The 20,763-nt window shown below is 37.0% G+C and overlaps 2 protein-coding genes across 6 annotated transcripts in view; one reads left to right on the forward strand and one right to left on the reverse strand.

Moving 5' to 3' along the window:
* Window positions 1-20,763, forward strand: part of Sdcbp (syndecan binding protein) — a 34,887-nt gene that overhangs the window by 343 nt on the left and 13,781 nt on the right. The window contains exons 1-3 of one of the 2 annotated variants that reach the window (XM_087190350.1): window positions 5,971-6,109; window positions 13,713-13,778; window positions 20,179-20,257. In XM_087190350.1, the coding sequence (XP_087046476.1) occupies window positions 6,080-6,109; window positions 13,713-13,778; window positions 20,179-20,257 (175 nt within the window). In that variant the 5' untranslated portion in view covers window positions 5,971-6,079. Of the gene's footprint in view, window positions 1-5,970; window positions 6,110-13,712; window positions 13,779-20,178; window positions 20,258-20,763 lie in introns of those variants that run through there. The other variant, XM_004842149.4, reaches the window with a different exon arrangement.
* Window positions 873-20,763, reverse strand: part of Nsmaf (neutral sphingomyelinase activation associated factor) — a 100,471-nt gene continuing 80,580 nt past the window's right edge. Inside the window, exons 32-34 of one of the 4 annotated variants that reach the window (XR_015442688.1) lie at window positions 20,573-20,671; window positions 17,877-17,938; window positions 873-17,392 (exon numbers count right to left, since the gene is read on the reverse strand). The gene's annotated coding sequence lies outside the window, so the exon portion shown is untranslated. Of the gene's footprint in view, window positions 20,672-20,763 lie in introns of all 4 variants that reach the window. The other 3 variants (XR_015442685.1, XR_015442686.1, XR_015442684.1) reach the window with 3 other exon arrangements.

Here is a 20,763-nt window from a genome sequence, read left to right on the forward strand (position 1 = left end):
CCTTGGCCCCGCGGGTTCGGGCTCCTGGCCGTGATTGAGTCGGGTTGGTACCCGCAGCCGGGCTGGGCGACGCCGGTGTCCCGTCGGGTGCTGAGACTCGGGGTCTGGATTCTTGTCCGTTCCTCTTCGACAGCCTCTCCAGAGGGTGGCGGAGAGCGAGCCGTGGCCACGGCGCCCTGGGCTCCGCATTCCCTGCTGTCCTTAATCACCTTTCTCGGCTGCTTAGTCGGACGCCCGGATTGGGGCGGAGGAGGGAGATGTTTGTTTAGCGGGCGAAGCCTGGACTTTTTTGAAGAGGGTGGGGGAGAGCTGGTTCACAGTGCGCTCGTTTACCGAGAAGTTGGAGCAAAAGGGGAAACGTTTCCAGCAGGGTGTGTTCAGAAGAAAATACCCCTGGAGACCTGATGACTCAGCTTTCGTTTCAGGATATCCTTCTAATAATGGGAAAGTGGAGGCACATGGTGATGGAAAGTTTTCAGTTTCACCAAAATGGGATTATTGAATCAGAGTGCCTTTTAATGTGTGAGGGTTTTTTTCCAACGAATCTCTAGGATTATTTAATTTGTTTATACATGGCCCGGTCCCCCCCCCCCCCGTTAAATCCTTTACTTGAAGGTATACTCGGCTTACCCGGTGTTATGTTAACCGCCACTTGATTCAGAGGGAAGACTGTTCATTAAAAAGAAAATCTACATTGAAAACAGTTGCAGTCCTTGTAAATTATTTTTTAAAAAGCAAATGTGGTGCCGGCCGTGATGGCGCAAGCACGTAATCCCACCTCTCGCTTAGAGTTCCAGGCCAGCCCGAACTTCATAGCGAGGTCCTGTCTGGGAAAAAAATAAAATAAAAAGGAATTTGTTTAGTGTTTTCAGTTTCCTGTTTGTTTTTTGCTTTGTTTTTTTGGTACCGGAGATCGAACTCGGGACCTTGAGCTTGCGAGGCAGGCGCCAGAACCACTGAGCTAAATCCCTGGCCCTTTCAGTTTCCTATTTGAGATTGAAGACAATCAAAAATATATTTTTCATCTTCTCTGGAAGATTCGTTATAAAACTTTTGTGCCTTAAATGGTACATATTGTTCTTTATAAATTGGCTCGTGCCACGAAATAAAAATAGGATAATTGTTTAAAAGCATCAGTAAACAGTCATTCTTTTCTAATCCACATTTAATTTTGGAAACTAAATTTTATGTTTTGAGGACTGTAAGGAATTTTATAAAATCAAATTAAAAAAAAGTCTGCTAGTGATTGAAAATGTATTTTGAATTCAACAGTTGCTTGAAATGAGCGTAACTCAGCTATTTTTTTCTTGATTTTGTCAGACTTTACTTTTTAAAGGTTAATGCCAAAAGCTTTTAAAAAGTAGACTCCCTCAAACAACTTTGAAGTACTTCCTATGTATAGTAATAATAATAATTGGCTTTTATTGACTGTCCAAGTATTGCCAATACTTTTTGGAAATTTACTTAGGTTTTTTTTTTTTTTTTTTAGGGTACCAGGGATCGAACTTGGATCCTTGTGCTTGTGAGGCAGGCGGCGGAATCACTGAGCTAAATCCCCAGCCTGAAATTTACTTAGGTTTTGTGGAGAAAATCAGCCACAGAAGATAATGAGTCACATGGCTCAAATTTTAAACAGAAACAAAGACATAGAGTATAAAACCTTCTAACTGTTACAGAATCTTCAGTTGTGTCCTCCAACCAGCTATATTATATTCTCTTTGATAGGTAGCCACAGTTTTAAGTTTTTTAACTACTGGGGGATGTTTTATGTCTATACAGGCAGATGGATAAATATTATTTTCCTCCTCTTAACACAATTATTTACATTCTTTATATACTGCTCTACCATATGCTTTTTACAGTTAGTCACAGTATTTTGGAGCTCTTTCAATAATCTATATGGAACTTTTTCTTATAAGTCTTTTGTTATTATTGTTATACTACAGTTAATAACTTTTCACATGTGTTGTTTTCTTCCTGCAAATATGTTTGTAGGCTAAAGACCTGAAGTGATGTTGCTGGGTCTGAGAGTGTATCAATTTACAATTTTGGTAAATACTGCAAACTCACTTTCCATATGAACTCTCACTAGTAATGTGTGACTGTTGCTCAAAGTTTTGCAGTCAGAGTGTTGTCAGATTTGATTTTTGCTAGTCCATTAGGTCAGAAGTGGAATCCCATAGGTAAGAAGAAATTGTTCTACTTGGAATAGACTTTGGTAGTATTTCTCAATGGCTAATCATCAGGATCGCTCAGGATATTTTTTATTGAGTTCCTACATCATCCCATAAAATCTATGTCAGCCTGGAGAACTTAGTAATTAGTGCCTCAGGTTATTCTGGTCTGATGATAGACAAGTTTGAGAAACAGTGCTTTGGAAGACTGGGACTCTAAAGAGTGTTACTTACCACCATATGTGAACCACCTGAAATCCTTATTAACCCTCAGTATATTGGAAAACATGGTCACTCTTTTACCGTATGGGTCCAGTGAATACTATTGTTTACATTTTTAGATCATTTTAGGAATAATTTGCAAAAATGAAAATGAAGAGATAGTGAAAAACAACTTTACTAGAAATTTTTAGAGCTGTTTCAACAGAAATCAAAATTATTTGATAATTTCCTGGCTTGAGTATGTGTGTATATGTATATGTGTGTATATATACATATCTGAAATGGCCAACATCTTTGATTTCAACTAATGAACCTAATACATGAAACTATCTTATAAGGATTCTTCCAGATTTCAAATATATCTCTAATATGTACCAACCCATCACTGCTTTTGGTTCTTCTTGTACTTGGGTTGTCAAAACGTAATACTGATTCCAGATTTCAAGTACATATCATATAGATTTTGCAATTACTATCTGGTAACTTTTGCACTTCATCATCAAAATGCAGTGCTTTTGAAGATGTTAATGGCTTATGATTTTGTAGAATATGATCATCTTTGTAGTGTACTTATAATTTTTCTTTATAATCAATGCACAGAATTTTAAAAACATTCTATATTTCTTTCCAATCACTTGTGTGTACCTATCTTCATTTGGCCTCTTACAAACCATACCAAGTCAATTTTGGTTCAGATAGAAAAGATGAAAGAAGATTGTAATGTTCTTTTAGTAAAACAGTGTGGTCCAGGGACTTCTCTCAAAGTATTGCATGATAAAGTTCTTCCTGTTGAATGACTACCTGAAAATCATGTTTCTTTTACTAATTAGAGATATATTGATTACTCATTGATTCTTAGAATTGAGGAATTTCAACTAGGATATCCTCATCTGAAAATTTATAATCTGAGATTTTGCTTATATGATCAGTTTTGTCGTTATATATAATATATACCTACCTCATCCTTGAGTTTTTTTCTCTTTGCTACTGTGGGTGAAGGGAAAAATTTCAGATTTTCTACAGTGTTCAGTGAAAGCTGAAAGTCTACAAAACTGTTATTTTCAGACATACTGTCTTCTTGAAAGGATACTTAGTTTGGGCAATACAAACTGAATGATGTGTAATATGATTTATTTCACTGTTGCATCATCATTGTGGGCAATTTTTTTTTAGCATAGTTTGGAATATGGAGTGAATAATGATGAAATCATTTGTAGATTGATAAAACAGCAAACGTTTTTGAAATGCAGGAAAAACAAGTTCACTAGGATCCTGCGACATACCTTACATGTATAAAAGGTTCTAGTGAACCTGTATGTTTGTGAGATAGAATAATTTTATTCTACTAGAAATGTTTTCCTCTTTTCTTTGAAAACTCTCTTAAGAAAAAGAGTCATAAACTAGAACTGCTCAAAGAAGAAACTCAGTAAGTAAAATTGGATTCATTTGACCCTGATTGTGTACAAAAGAATTAAAGGGCAAATTGCTAGACCTCACCTGGAGGCTTCTAGTCCCCAACTTGGGGCCTACTCTTTTTTAAAAGTTTCTGCTCCTAGGACTCAGGAATTTATACTACAGTACCAAGATTTCCCATTCTTATATATTTTACCCATAAACAACCACTGTTTCGGGAGCTTAAGTTAGTTTTTATTTTGTTACCATATGAAAGTACTTTAAGCTTTTGCTCTGTGCATTTCAATTGTTTTCTGAGCCAGTGTAAGATGTTTTGTACTGCCCCTCATTTTATAATTGAAACTAAGTTACTTTTTTTTAAATAAGTAGTTGGATATGCTACATTCATATGGGAATAATTTATGGGACTAGAATGTTCAAACCTCTTGTTGAAGTTAAGAGTATAATTTACGTGGTAGTAAGTATTTAAAAAACAAACATGCCCCAGACTTTTGCCTTACAGAAAAAAAATTTTGTTGGTGTTGATTAAATATATCATACACTAAGCTTATACTCTGGAATGCAGCCTAAATTAATGGCAGAAGTGGGAGTAGGGCTTAGAGGTTTTTTGAGTCTTGCCACTGTATTTTTTTTTTTAAGATCATTGTTTCTGCAGTCCTGAACTTTTATCATCCCAAAATGTTTTTAAATAGATTAAAACAAGAAAACAGCTATTTTAGCTTAATCACATAGAATTTTTAAGAGATGCCAGTTGTAGTGTAGTGTAGAGGTTTGAGGAAAGGGTGATGTCAATGAGTATTACCATGCCAGGTAAGATTTTATTTGTGAAACTTTACCATTGTGTTTTGTTCTTCATTATTGAGAATATTGCCTCTAGAAAGGAAATTAACTAGGTAATTTGAGAATACCACATACTGTATTTGAGCCGTGGAGACCTTTGGTCTGTGTACATATTTAAAGACTAAGGAAGTAATCCTGATAGTGCTCTGAGGACACTGGGGGACAAATGGGAAACATGTTATAACAGAACAGTTTTTTTGTTGCTTTTTTGTTTTTCTTTTTGGATAGAAGGAAGTCTTTAGATGTTTGAAGAATGCCTGATACTACCACAATCACTGACAAATCTTTTAATAAAAACTAAGTTGGGGTTATTTCGTAAGGTCCAAAGATGCATGAGATTCAAGAGCCTTTCATAACACAGGAAGAGTATCAAGGTTTCAGGGTGTAGATTGGCTTATGATAGCTTGAGAGCACCAATTCTTGCCAGGGGTTAGTTAAGCCAATGAAAAATAGCTGTTCTGATCAGGAAGCTTGTGATCAAACTCTGGTAGATAACACGAGCTTTTGCCTGCTGATCTCAGGAACAGTGAGAGCTGTATCTTCTTTTTGATTGCTAGTTCAGTGATGGCAAATCTTTTAGAGGTTTCAGTGATACAGACGGCCCACAGCAGTACGTGTGTGGTAGGTTCACCACCACTGGCTCAGCTGAAAGGAAGGCCTAGAAACAAAGTTCTTTAGTTGGTACAGTCATAGTACTTGATAGAAACTGAGAGTAGGGCCGGGGATTTAGCTCCGTGGTTCCAGCGCCTGCCTCACAAGCGCAAGGTCCTGAGTTCGATCCCCAGTACCAAAAAAAAAAAAGAAAGAAATTGAGAGTGAGACAAAATGAGAATTCTTCACTGAAATAATATTTTTAGAATCCTCTGAAATCTCATTGGTTAGGGTAAAATTCCAGTCATAATTGGAAGGAATTCGCTAAGGTAGCTTTTTGTGGTCTTTGAAAAAGGGCCATTTCTGACAGTTCAAGTCAGATCAAAGATGCAGTGTACAGGTGCTGTGCAGCCTTTGTGGCCTCCAGGTACTTGGGAGATCTGTAGAAATGGGGGAAATGATCCACGACAGGATGCTGTTATTTGATCTTGGAGTGTAACCCTGATTCCCGTGGAATGACTTGATTCATGGATACTTAATAAATGATTTATCACAGAAGTTGTAATTAACATGTTTATTGTTTGAAAGGGATACTTTTGCTTTTGCTATTGAGGTATGAAAGATAATACAGTTCTGCTGGGTTTTTGAAATACTATTTTCTCATTTAAAACTAAACGTATAACTTCCAGAAAGGCCTGCTAAAGGAGGCATTTTTTTTTTTTTTGAAAGGTCCAGTTGTTCCTGGGAAGCCTGCCCTGCAAGTATCCCAGCCTGCTTGTACTAGTCATGGGAAGAGTTTTTACACTGAGAGAAGTTAAGAGAGCACTGGAAAGCTGGGGATGCACAGAGAAATAGTTGGGATTGTCATGGTAGGGGAAAGTGTTGCTCTTTCTGAGACTGTGATTGTTATTTTACTGGGCTGTTTCTAGCCTGTCAAATCAAGTGACTTTATTCTAAACAAGTATTACAGTGGGGAGAAAGTAGCAGATATAAGATCTGTGAGCATGTCAAAGATGAGGCAAAAGAGGGTGGGATTCCCAAGGGAGGCCCAAATGAAAGCAGAAAGAGGGTGGAGAGTGCCAAAGTCAGACTCCACATAGAGCCTGTCTCACCATGAAATCAGCCTGATCTTGGATCATAAGGAAGGACTATATTTTGGTTCTGAGGCCCAGAGGAAAGAGAAATTTATGTTTAGTTAACGAGTATTTTATTTGGATTACAGAGGGAAAAACTATTCTGCGAATTGTTTATGAGGTGAAAATAGGAATTTTCAAGATGAGAGTCTGGCTTTGTTATAGGTTAAAAAGGAGGGCTGTAATCTCAGTTTCAGCAGGAAGGGGGTTTCTGTAGTAAGCCAAACTGGGAAAACACAAGGTGGAGGGGTCTTTAATCATAGCTACTTTTCAGGATTCCCCACCTAAGCAGTCCTTGGCCCTTGCCTTGACTTTTTTCATTTGGATGTTCCTGAGTTGTATCGTTTATAATAAACTGGAAAGGGTAAAGCGTTTTGCTGAAGTATGTGAGTAGTTCTATGAACTTATTGAATTTGAGAAGGGGGTTATGGGATCCCTTGATTTATAGACAGTTGTTCAGAGGTATTGATAGCCCTCCAGTGTTTATGACTGGCACCTCTAAAGTGGGGGTAGTGTTGTAGGACTGAACCCTGAACTTTTGGGGTCTGTAGTAACTTGGGATGGGTAACAATTGAATTGTTGAATACTCATTTGGCATTGGATAATCCGTTGATATTTAAAAAATACCACACATTTGGTGTAAGTCCTGATTCTGTTATTCTTTATCATCTATTTCTTTTCAAGAATTTTGCTTGGTTTTGCCTGTTGAGTTTTCAGTAAAACTGAAACTCTTACCATTAGTATTATGCTTTGGTGGTTTCTGTGCCTCAGTCTAATGCACGTATGTGATTTTCTGAAGCCGAGGTTCACCCAGTTGACTCACCCATTCCACTTTTTATGGGACTTAGCTCTAAATTTTTCTTATGACATTGAAAAGAAAACTCTTACTTTGTCTCTAAGGGCTAACCTTTCATAAATTTTTTTACACAATTGGAGGAAAATTTGCTGTATTGTAGATTATGAATTAAATTCACATTTACTAGGAAATGCCATTGTAATGTGTAGATTAACAGTCTGAACATTTGTGTGTGTTTATTCCATTTAATTATTTGTCTTTATTTCCATGTGATTATATATTTTTACTGAGTACCATTGGCATTGAGCATTTTTCCTGTGGGCATTCATTTAAGTAGTTTTCAGTTATTTTCTTATGTTTATTCATATGTCTGTTTAAGGCTTTCACCTTCATTTTTTTCCCAATATACTCTGCGCCTTAATCCACGTTTGAATTGTAAAGGTGGCAATTATTTTCTCCTAGATTGTGTTTTATCTTTATTTTATTCCTACAATTTCATGGAGACTTTAATTTTTGTTGTTGTTGGTTTTGTTTTGTTTTTTATTTTTCTGGGTTTTTTTAGATGAGGTCTCACTATGTAGTTCAAGCTAACCTTGAACTCACTAGGTAGCCCAGCTGGCCTTGAACTCATGGCAGTCTTCTGCCTCAGCCTCCCTGGGATTACAGGCATGTACTAACATGCCTGGCGGACTTTAATTTTAGTAGAAATTGAATTTCAGGCTTTAAAAAATAACATGCAGGTGAGTTACCTAGAACCTTTGAGCAAAAATACAAGCATTTATTTTGGGAGGCTTTTTGTACTTTTAGTTTCAAAATTCTAGACGTGCTTTTACAGAATTTTGACCATATCAATGAATATATCATGATATCTTGTTTACTGATATATTGACAATAATTTTCAAAATATTTAACAAACATTTCATATCTTTGAAGATAAGCTTTTGTGCTTCATTCATAAATCAAGGGTTGGAGACACAGTGTAATTAACAGCAATGTAAGTTAAGAGTAACCCACTGAGTTGAGAGGAATAATTTCAGGTTGAAGTCATGAAAGACTGAAAAAGTGGGCTAAGCTTCAAAGCTGACTAAGATTTTGATAGTGGAAAAGTCATGGAAGAACATTCCAGGAAGAGAAGGCATCTTTTCCAAAGATGCAGTCACAGAAGCACATGACCTGGCTGGCAAACAGAAAGTAGTTTATAGCTAGAATATTTTAATGCTTAGAAACAAATTGGATGAAATGAGGTTAAAAAAGTAAAATCATTGAGAAGTGCATTGTGTTTGAGAAGAATAGTGAGAATTAAGGTCAACAATATTTAAACCAAACCTAGGGTTTTGTTTTTTTTTTTTTTACAAAAGTATAAATTAGGGCAATATTATCTTACAAAAATTGTGAAACTCCATTTCTCTTCTAGGCCTGATTTGGTGGGTATTTCTAATTTGAGAGTTGTTCAAACTATTGCAATTAATATTTTTTTGAAGAGAAAGTTCTCTGGAGGGAAAAAGTTAGGAAATTACTCATTAAATTGGTCCAGTTTATTTTTCATGAAGACCATAGGATCTTGTGGTTAGAACCAAAAAAATAAAAACGGTACTAAAGTATACCAGGCAACATTTTTTTCAGTGTATTTTAGTTGTTGATGTTCCACCCTGTTTTGTATTTTGTTTATGATATATCCATTTTGTTGTATTAGTAAACTGGTTGAAAGTTTCAAGTAAAAATTTGTGTTTAAGGGAAAGGCTGCTAGGAAATTGAGACTTTGACCACAAAGTACTATAATCACCTCTGCTCTCCTGGATTAATACAGTTAAGTCATATTTGATTGTACCCTCATATGAATTTTTATTTTATTCATAAATTTACATCTTATTTTTCCTTTACTGCATTAAGCGGCTTCTTTTAGCATTGTACTGGATATCATAGCCAGGGAAATTAGGCAGCAGGATGAAGGTGGGTGATGTCAGCAAGAAAGCAGCATAGGAATTCCAAACCCTCCTTCTCCTCAGAGAGGTACAGGTTCAATAATTCACACATTAATTCTCTTTGTGAGAAATCTAGAAACTAGTTAAGAGGCTCCTATTCCCTAGGCCAGTGATGGCAAACCTTTTAAGAGTTTTCAGTGATACAAATAGCCTGCTGTAGCACACATGCCATAGGTTTGCCACGGCTACCCTAGGCAGTTATTAAACAAGGTTCTTTAAAGCTGGTAGGAAAATTCATGCCAGTTGCTCACTATAGACCATCCTCAGCTGAGCATGGTATGAGCAGGAGGAAACTTCTGGCTCCTGACTTCTCCCTGAGAATGGAGAGGGAAGGCTGAAACATATCGCACAGGTTTTTCAGAGGTCTGCCCTCAACTTTAAGGTGTCTGTTGTACCTGAACATAAGCACTAACAGAAAGGGGTACAGCCTTGGAGGTACTGAAAACAGGTGACAGTTTCACATAGCACTCATATACCACCACCACCACTCCCCATCAGCCCGGAATTGGCGGGAGAAAAACCCCACCCTGGAGAGGGAAATTGGAGTTGAAGTATGTCTAATATGTTAACTTTTTACCAGGCTGCTCAAAGGACTGGTTATTGTCTTCCCAGTTTTGGAGCCCTGGCGGAAGCCAGCCTACTGTCCACTATTGCAGTCTTTCAGTGGGTTGCCGGAGAGACTGATTCCTGTTTTGGAGTACAGATGATGAGAGCCAGCATATAGTAGATTCCTGATAGTTGCTGAGAACAAAGGAGAGCTCAATCACCTGCTGCTGCTTTATTAGAAGGGCCCATGTTAAGTAGACAAAAGCTAATACAGTTTGATTTCTCTCCCTAGGTATGGGATACAAGGGGGAGAGAAGAGTGGGGTGTGCTAAGGGGAGAGAATAAAATAATTCCAGCTCTTTGAAGAGATGCACAAAGAGTTCGTTTCTGTCTCGCCTGTCTTGGAGTACAGCAAATAGTGGACATACTCTAGAAGGGGGCCTCTGAAAACAAGAGAGCACTGGCAGCAGCTTCAGATAACCAAAAGGACTACCTAAAAGACTTAACAGCAAAAGACTAAGATCAGTAAAAAGAGAAAGCTATGAATCTTTCTAAAAATTTACATTCAGAAAAAAGATGATTTACACAAGAGATTCAACAAGTACCTGAAATCTAGGATAATGAGTGATCTTTCCCTGTACAGAACCTGTCTGGGAGAGGTCATTGTTTTTACAAAAACTTTATTTAGATCTGAACGTAAAACTGAAAAGAACACAAGGAAACAGTAAAGAAACAAAATATTCAGGAAACAACCCTAAAGTAACATTTACATGAATTGCCTCACAAATAATTTAGAAAAACCATCATATAAGATGCTCAGTGATCTCAGGAAAATGGTGCATGAACAAAGTGATATTATCAACAAAGACAAAAAAAGAACCAGTTAAATTTTGGAGCTGAGGAATGCAATAACTAAATTGAAAGATTTACTAGAGGGATTTCACAGCAAGCTTGTTTAGTAAAAGACGGAATCAGTGAACTCAAAGGCAGGTGATTTGAAATTATCTAGTCAGCATTAATAGAATAAAAATGTAAAGGCAGCCTAGCATACTAATGAGACATCAAATCGACCAGCACACTTGTTATGAAAGTTTCAGAAAGAGTAAAGAGAAAGAGGCAGACAATTTATTTGAAGATAGACTGTTATGAACAAAATCAGGAGAGAGAAATGGGCATGCAGATTCAAGAAGCTCAGGAGAAATCTAAAGATTGGAAAAAGTCAAAGATAATTTTGAGAGCCGTAAGAAAAGAGCAATTCATCGTGTATAAGGGAACCTCAATAAACAGATTTCTTAAAAATCTTACAGGCCAAAAAAAGGAGTGTGATTCCAAGAGTTGAAAAACAAATAAACAAAACAAAAACTTCCAGCAAAATGTTAAACCTGGTAAAACTTCTTCACAAATGAAACAGCAGTACTTTCCCAGAAAAACAAAGTTAAAAGACTATCATCAGTAGATCTGTTTCACAGTAAGTGCTGAAAGGAACCAAGTTGAAACTAAAGCACAGTGACACAAAAGCACAGGAAAGTATAAGGCTCACTGATAAATGTATAGACAGAATAGTATATAAACACTTATTTCTGATGTGTAAGTCAAAGACAAAAGCGTAAGTACTGATAACTAAAATATTGTTAATGGGTATACAGTATAATGTAAAAGAGATCACTTGTGACATCAAAAGGTATAGGGAATGCTAAGGAGAAAGAGATCTGTATGTATTTAAAGTTACCAGCTTAAAACATTGCTGCAGCTGTCAGATATTTTATTTAAGCCCCGGAGTAAACACAAAGATATAACTGTTAACTGAGGATGGGGAGAGGATGCCCACGTACAGGAAAAGATGTCTAAAGTCCTTAGTCTTAGGGAAGTGCAACTCAAACTACAAAGAGATGCTGCTTCACACCCACAAGTGTGGTTTTAATCAAAACCTCAGACTATAACAGTATTGAAGACATGGAGAAATTGGAGCTCTGATATGGTGGAATGAGTGCAGTCCCTTTGGAAATGAGCTTGCCAGTTCCTCACAAAGTTACAGTAACCATACGACCCAGCAGTTACAGTCTTTGCTGTATACCAAAAGAATTACAGATACATTTTTACACAAAACCTTTTATAAGCTTATATATTGTTTACTAGTACTGCAAATGTTTATTAGTATTATTAGAAACATCATTCAACAATAGCCAAAAAGCACAAATAACTCAAATGCATAAACGATTTATATACACAGTGGATTCAGCAATGTAAAGGACTGATACATGCCACAACGTGGGTGAACCTTAAAAATATTATGCTGTTTATAAGAAGCCAGATACAAAAGACCGTAAATTCTGCGGTCCTAGATAAAATGCCCAGAATAGGTAAATCCAGAGGTAGGAAGGTTATGTGTGGTTGCCTCGAGCTGGAGGCTGGGTAGAATGGGGAGGCATGAGATTTCTTTTTGAGAGAATTGGACGTATTCCAGTAATAAGTGGTGGGGATATCTGCACAAAATGAATATTCTAAAACATTGAATTATATAGTTTAGTAGACTGAATGATATCAGTTTAAAAAATTAGCATTTACTGTGCGTTCAGAAGACCAAAGCCATAGTGATTTTAACAATGTTAATTTAATATAAATTTTATTAACTTTAACCTGATTGAAGAAACAGTGATTAGCTAGTAAGGAGTAAAGACCTTTAAAGAATATAAGGACAGATTAAATAAGTAGTCACAAATTCTAGAACCAAGGTAGAGCACCCTAGGAAACTTCTCACCTGGGGTTTTGGTTTAGGCCTTGTGGGAGAGGGGGCCAGATAGTGGATACTGTTGGAACACGCTGGAAGTTTCCACTCTGGAATTCCTTGCAAAGCCCACATGAAAGGGTACTTGAGAAGGCTGCTTGGGAGGAGATAACCTTGCTGGTGGTGCATTCTGCTGTGCTTAGAATCTCCTCCCTGTAGAATGTGAGATGCTAGAGAAGCAGTTACTAGAGAAGCTAGAGAATTGCTAGAGAAGCAGTTACTGCAGGAGCCTGGTTGGAGTAGTACACTGGAGTCAGGAAGAAATAAAACCCTTTTCTTCTTCAGTGTACCTCTTAACTGCTCCTGCTGACATAGCTTGACATCGTGCCCATTGGCAAAGAACAGTCTTAAAAGGCTCAAAAAGGTCTTAAAAGGCTTTTGGAGAGCAGGCAGTAAGGGGTGGATTTGTAACTGGGAATTTGATAGCTGGCTAAAGTATTTATGTGAGACCCTAAACCATTTTAGGATATATTCTGTTTTGTTGGGTTAAGTGAAAAGTATTCATTTGCACAATAGCTAACAAAATTTAATGTATTCAGGTCATATTTTTAGAGAACAATTGTTGCAAAAAGGAGTTGGTAATTAAAGTACATGGAACAATAAATGAAGGCAAAAACTTCCCTCTTTCCCTTAGCATCTGTCTCTTGAAGATAAAAATATTAACTAAAAATGTATGGTAAACAGTATATTGTTTTTCTATATTACTGCCTGTATATGTTTTTCAGTGATAGAGGTTTTATATACAGGTACTGCTGATGATTTGCTTTTAGGTTTTGCTGCTAGAAGAAAATAATATCTGTGCAGTCCAAGAACACTGTACTAAAGCTAGTCTCTTAAGGTAGTGTTTCATTCCCAAATACTGGTATAAACTAGGTGTTCTTTAAAATTTTTTTTTGTTTTTCTTCATTTGTTTCCCTGTATATTTTTTGTTAGTGCATATTAATTATAAAATGGTTAGATTTCATGTTGTTTGGTTTTCTAAACTTGTCAAATGAAGGGACTTTTACTTAAAGGTCGATTAAAAATATGTCCTTATAATTGTGAACAACCCTTAAATATCAGTTAACAATTTCTTAACTGATGGCCTGGATTTTACTATTTTTTTCCATATGTAGCAATTTAAATGTTATTGGTGTTAAACAGTTGTACATATTTATATGTATGTTGTTGTCAATGCATACTACATAAATTTCTGTGACATTTGCATAATATAATTTTTTTTCCTTTTAGGAAAATCTTGCAGAAATGTCTCTCTACCCATCGCTTGAAGATTTGAAGGTAGACAAAGTAATTCAGGTTTGTTTACATGATTTTTAAAAAATATACTGTGACATACATTCATTCTACTTTGTGAATGTGAAGCAAGAAATTTAACTAGCAGATACATTTATTCAATTTTACAACTCATAAACCTTTTGTTGTACACTAAAAAGGAAAACTAGTAACTTTTTAATTTCATTTTGAATTAATACACATGGAGTATTCTTTAAAATTTCACTTAAACTCTTCGAAGATTTTTTCTGATTAAAACAAATTACATACAACATATTTAAGTTGATAAAATATAATTCAATCTTTTAGATACTTGTGGTTTTGTATAAAATTGATACATTCTTTTTGATATTTCGATACAGTGAGTCTTTATAGGGAAGCTAAAAAGTACAAAAATAGGAATAATGGAGTAGACAGTATTAAAAGAGCAGTAGTATAAAAGCACAAGGAAAGGATCTCTCTCCTTTTAGAGGTAAGCAGCAGAGACATTCCACTTGTTCATGCTCTCAGTGACTATATTAGAGACGATAGTATTTCTAGTCACATTACATCAAAAATATCTATAATCCTTTTGTATTATCAGCTTCATAGACTCATGCTTCTGTTTAAGAAGAAAATGTGGAGTTGAGATCAGTTATTGCAATTTTTGAAATGTATAGTAATATTTTTAAATGGAGACAATTTGTAGTATATCATGAACCCATCTGTTTACAGTTTGCTTTCACTCAATATCTTATAAACTCAGAATCTCTTTGGTTCTGATTTATTCAAACTCTATACTTCTTTATACTCCAAATAATTTTTTGAATTGTTTATTCAAAATTCCTTGTCCTAAAAAGCATTTTGCTTGAGGCCCTGACCTCAGTATACTCTAAAGTGAGATTTATTTCTTTAGTTAATTAATAAGGAGAAAAAGGTCATTATAAACATAGGAAAAGTCTTAAGTAACCTGAAGAATGTGTTTTAAGCAAAAGATTGGCCTTACTGGGATGAAAGGAAAAAAGAAAATGCTAAGAGTAGGATATGTGTAGTTGGAATTATTAAACTTTTAGTGGATGGGCAAATTGGTATATGGAGGGAATCATGGACAGTATTTTCCATCAAAGTCCAGGAGGGATATTAAAATGTGGTTTGTAAAATATCTATAGTTCAGCTGCCAAGGCCTTGATATTTCTAAGTTTTAAGTAACTTGTTCACTTGTTTTAAGTGTTCTATCACTATCTTTCTTTTTTGTATTCTGTCAGTGTATTTTTCATGTGGTTTTTATTTCCATAGTTCATTTAAACAAGCATTCTTTCTTTTTAAAAAGCTCTTATATGATGTAGTGTTCCAGAGTAATCATTGAGCCATTAATATGACATCAGTACATTGTCTGATAAGGATCTGCAGACTGATTTGAAAGAATGACTAATATATTCTCTGTTTTCACTTTTGTAGCTTTTTATGGAGTTGAATTTAAATTAACCACAGTTGGCTTTGAGCAGAGGTTTTTGATATTTGAAAATAGCAGAAAAAAATTGATACTGACAAATGTTGAGTTGAAAAATATAAGAAGGCTACAATGTACATCAGACTGAATTATTATTTTTTTTTTTTTTAAGAGGGGAAGGGGTTTATTTGGCTTACAGTTCATAGAGGTTTCAGTCCATAATCAGCTGGCTCCGAGGCTGGAGTGGCCAAGAAGCATCACAGAACAGACATAGTGTACACAAGGCAGCAAGGGTAATCGGAGTGTTATCAGCATCTTTCTGCCCCTTTTATCTTATAGGGCGGTGCCAAACTAATTGCTCCCATGGAGTGGTTTAGTAATCCCACGCCCTTAACCCCAGCATCACAGTTTCCAGATCAAACTACCTCTGAAAAAGAAAGTTCCACCTCACTGGCATGAGGCTTTGGGGGGAACATCTAACTACAAACCCTAACATTCTGCCCCTGGCTCCCCAAAGACTCATGCATGTCCCTTTGTGCAAAAAAGCATTGAGTCCGTCTCCAAGAGTTGCCAAAGTCCTAACAGTTTCAGCACTGCTGAAAAGCCCAAGTCCCAAGTCCCCTCTGAGATGTGAGGCAAACTCCAGGTGCAAGCTCCTGTACCAATGAAAAGAACGTCAAACACTCCCAACATTCAGCGGCACAAGACAGACGTTACCACTCCAAAAGGCACAACTAGGGGCATGCAAAGGAACGGGACCACGGCAAGTCCGGAATCCAGCGGGGCAAACATTAAGTCCCACAGCTCCTCTTCCTGCATCCCAGACAATCTGTGGGGAGCTGTGAACTCCAAGTGGGTTGGGTGGCTCCGCCCCTGTGGCGCTCAGGGTTGTTCCAGTTCCCCTGGCTTCTCTCTTGCGCTGGCTCTGCTCCCTCCTTGCAGTTTTCCTCAAATGATTCACACTCCTGGCTTCTCCAAATGTCTGGGATCTCCATTGCACCTTTGGCTTCCCAGATTCACACACGGCCTTCTCAGGAGCACCCTGCCTGGCCCCCCAGGCCTTCTGGGAAATCTGGGTGGAAGCCTCCCAGAACCTACAACTCTTCCTTTCTGCATGCTCCTAAAACTAGCACTGTGTGGATGATACCAAGGTCTGCTGCCAGCTGGAGCAGTAGCCGGGCTTCTTTCTCTCTTGGCTTTAAGGGTTGAGTGCCTGAACCACTGAGCACTCTGAACCCAACCCTGAGAAACAAATTCCCTAAGCTGCCATTTTGGAAGAACTTCCTTAGGCTGCCATTTTGGAACAACTTTCCTAGGTCGCTGCCATTCTGAACCATGGTGCTCTGGGGCTTTCTTTTCAAAGCAAAGCTTTCACCTTTACAATTCTGAGACTGCAAAGGGTGGAGTCCTTCTGGTTCCTGTGATGCCCTCAGGCCATCTCTTCTATACTGTTCCTTCTCAGCAATCAAGAGCTCCTCTGCTCTATCTTTGCAGTCCACCGCTTTACTGGAGCTTCCTTTCTTGTCAAACTCAAAACATTTTAAATCAGTATGCTTGGCTCTTCGATCTTGATTCTCAATATAGATCTGGCTGAAAGCCCCCAACAGTAGCCGTACTACTGCCTCAATATTCAACTGCCTTGAAATTTCTTCTGCAAGATTAATTCCACTGCCCCGAATCTCAGTCTCAGGCTAAGTCTCTGGACACAAAATGCAGACAAACTTTTTGCCAAGCCATAACACACATTGTCTGGAGTCCAACAGCCAGTACAGTCCTTCCCAACAGAAACCCCCAGAGCCTGGTCTTTACTGGCCTTCTGGTCTTCTGAGCTCTGACCAGAATCTTCCATACAAAACAGCCTAAGGTGTTCCAGTGCTGCCTCCATAGCCAACATCTCCGGATCTTTCCTAACTCTTCCCCTTCCCACAAGGCAGTTCCAAAGCCTTTTGAGCCACTTGGCCAGGTAATGTTACAGCAGTGACCCCACTTTTCTGGTACCAAATTTCTGTGTTTGTTACTTTTCTCTCATTGCCGAGACAAAATACCCATCCCTCAAAGTTAGAGGGGAAGGGGCTTATTTGGCTTACAGTTAGTAGAGGTTTCAGTCCATAATCAGCTGGCTCCAAGGTGGCAGGGCAAAGAAGCATCACAGAACAGAAACAACATGGTGCACACAAGGCAGCAAGGGTAACAACCATCAGACTGAATTCTTTCAGGAGAAGCAAATTACATAGATAATATTCATTAGAGGATTGTTTATGTTCAGAACAGAAAGCTAGCTGCAGGGTAATAGAACAGAAACAAGGGAAACCTGATGCTTTTATTCCCACTAGCTTTAACAAGTATTCCTAATCTAGCCACTACAGTGTTGGCTTGTATTTTTTTGCTTCATTCTCTTAAGATGGATAATACTTATATTTGGTTTTTGGTTTTTGTGATGTCCCTGAAAAGGTATTACAGAGGAATATAGTATTCATTTTTCTTACTACTGGCCTTTTATACCCCCACAGCAAAGCTAAATTGCAACAGTGAACTGGCAGTTCGTATTTTGCAAACTATTTTACAGTAGCTATTAAGCTGTGGCTTTTAGCATCATATAATAATGAACCGCTCCAGTTCAAATCAAACCACAGGTTCCTGTACTTAAAAAAAACCTTTTAAGAAATAGTGCTAGAATCTAGGTGCTCACTTACATAGTAACTCTGACCAGAGATCACCGAAGTAACTCCCCAAACATGATTTCTCCAGGTGCTTTCTGTAAGTGATAGAAACAGGGTTTGGCAGTAATTTCCTGTTCTTTGAGGCATCCTCTCCCCACCTTTTAAATGGTTTTGGATTTCAAAGTAAGCTTGAAATAATCTGCCACATTTAATGGTTTACAACCCTTAAACCCTTATTATATCTTTTGTCTTATTTTTACTTCAGATACATGATTAACCTTATGTAACTTTGTAGAGAGCTTTCTATATATGTGTCGTCTTTGCATAAGTATTAATAAAAGAAGAGAAAATAAAAAGCAGAATTTTTTATATTAATAGGACATATTTTAGAGCAATTATAGTTCATAATGACGTTGAGCAGGAAGCATATTATCCCACTGTCCCCACACTTAAGTATAAACCTCTTCACTGAATATCTGATCTGTACCAGAGTGGTACATTTGTTAATAGTTGATGAACATCACCCAGAGTCCACAGTGTACATTATGGTTCACTGTGTGCTGTATGTTCTGTAGGCTTGGACAAAAGTATGACACGTACATGTCATTACCATCTTATACAGCATAGTTTCACTGCCATAAAATTCTCTCTTCTGGGTACTAGGGATGTAGTTCAGTCGGTAGAGCTCTCAGTCAGTGGCTGGGCCCTGGGTTCTGTTCCCAGCACTGTAAACAAGCAAGTATTGTACACCTCTGTGTTGAGACTGCTTAATCTTTCTTTTCCCTACAACCTCTGGCCGCTAACCCTATAGTCTTTTTACTGTCTCTACAGTTTTGCCTTTTCCAGAATGTCATATAGTTGGAATCATAGAGCATGTAGCCTCTTGACATTGGCTTCTTATATTTAGTAATAATGCAGTTAAGTTTCCTTTATGTCTCTGTTTGTTTGTTTGTTTGAAACAAGGTCTCACTGTGTAGTTAGTCCAGGCTGGCCTTACCTTACTGTATAGTTCAAACTGGCCTTGAACTCATAGTGATCTTCTGGCTCAGCCTCCCAAGTGTTGGGATTACAGGCATGCGCCACCACACCTGGCATCATGTCTTTTCATGGCTGGATAGCTCATTTCTTTTTAGGGCTCAACAGTTTTGTTTTTTTCTTAGAGATGATTTAAGAAAAAAATCTAACTGGCTACTAGCTCTTTTAGTTGTTAGCTGGTAAAAGAACTTTCAGTGTTCACTCTGAATTTGTAGGTTGTTATTTACAATTATGAGGATTTTCATGATGCCTTTTGAGAATGCTATAAAATATTAAGGGTGACTCAATAACAAGTACAGAAGAGAAGAACATTTACAGTCCAAATGAGCTAATACCATTCATTTTCTTAGGCTGTAATACTTTTAAGTTAAGCTTCCTTCTCTCTTTGAAAGTATTTTGGCATTGATTTCAGAGCTAGGTTGAGATATAAGCATAAAATTTCTTAATTTGACCAATTTTTAAATAATGATTAGAGATTGGTCATTAAACTTATTACTAAATTTTTCTTTAAAATCACATACTTATTTCAGAAAGTTTATCTGTAAAGGACAAAATATTTCCATCGGTGTGATATTTAACATGACTTATGCTGTGAAACCTGACAGACGAAGCTATCTGAATGTGGGTAGTGCTGATACATATTTACTTGTCAAAGTAATTTTGACACATTTTATAGTCCAAGTTATATTATCTTTTTTTTGGTACCAGGGATTGAACTCGGTTCCTTGTGCTTGCGTAGCAGGCGGCGAAACCACTGTCAGTTTTTAATGTCAGTGATAGAGTGTGCTTTTGGCATGGTTTATAATTAATTCCTTCTCATACTTGGTAAATAAAGATTATTTTAGGGAGACATGCTAAAATGGTAAAGCAATTTATGAATTTTAGCTTTTTTGCTTATATGTAGCTTTTTGTATGAATATGTTTGAGCTTTTTTCCTTATGTAAATGTTTTTATTTGGGCTAATCAAAAGAAGAAAATATAAAATGTGTCACCATTCAATTTAGAATGCTCTTTGAGAATACTTATTAATTTGGAGCAGCTTTATTAAATGCTGTCATAAAATATTGTGGAGTGGTGCTTATTCAAATTTATGATAGTCTTCAAATTTTGTAGAATATGAAATATACTTTTTGATTTGCAGATTTCCTTTGAAAAGTTTATTGTTAAAGTGTTTAAATAAAACTTTCTTGAATAATACATCAGGTTTTAGTTTCTTTTTGGAAGTATTGGATTTAACTTGTAAATTATATTAGAATACTAAGTATTTATAGCATGTTAGAATTTTCTTTTCTTATTTTAGGCTCAAACTGCCTTTTCTGCAAACCCTGCCAACCCAGCAATTTTGTCAGAAGCTTCTGCCTCCATCTCACAAGATGGAAGTAAGTTCATGTTCATACTTTGGGTCTATTCTCCAGAACAGAAATATTGGTTGTGTCTTCTTTTGCTGAAATAGAAAATCCAAGATTCTTTTTTTTTTTTGGAGACACTGTAATAAAATAGTGGCTAATGATCCTAGTAGCAATAGGGAAAAATGATTATTTGAAAAATAATCCTTTATTTAATCAAGAGAGTAAACTGTGAATGCAAAGTGTTTATGGTTAATGAAAATTGAGTTGAGCCTCTTAGGTCCCCAACACAAGACTGCTTCATTTGTGCACAGCCTGACCTGAGCATTAGGTTCCCACACTGCTGACCTGAGCTTCCTGTGTAGACTTCTTGACTCTTCCAGGGGAACTTCTGAAATTCTCAAACCACTTTTTGGGGAAACTTCTCAAGTCCGGGAGTCCCTTTTCCTTCAAGGTTCAAAGAGATTCTGATCAGAACCTCAAAATAACAGGACTTTTAAAGATGCATAGTTAATGTTAAATCTGTTTTTATGGCCTGT

The sequence above is a fragment of the Heterocephalus glaber genome, unplaced genomic scaffold (assembly GCF_053883595.1).
Source record: "Heterocephalus glaber isolate CG9 unplaced genomic scaffold, H.glaber_assembly_v1.0 deba00001553, whole genome shotgun sequence".
NCBI classification, from domain to species: Eukaryota; Metazoa; Chordata; class Mammalia; order Rodentia; family Bathyergidae; genus Heterocephalus; species Heterocephalus glaber.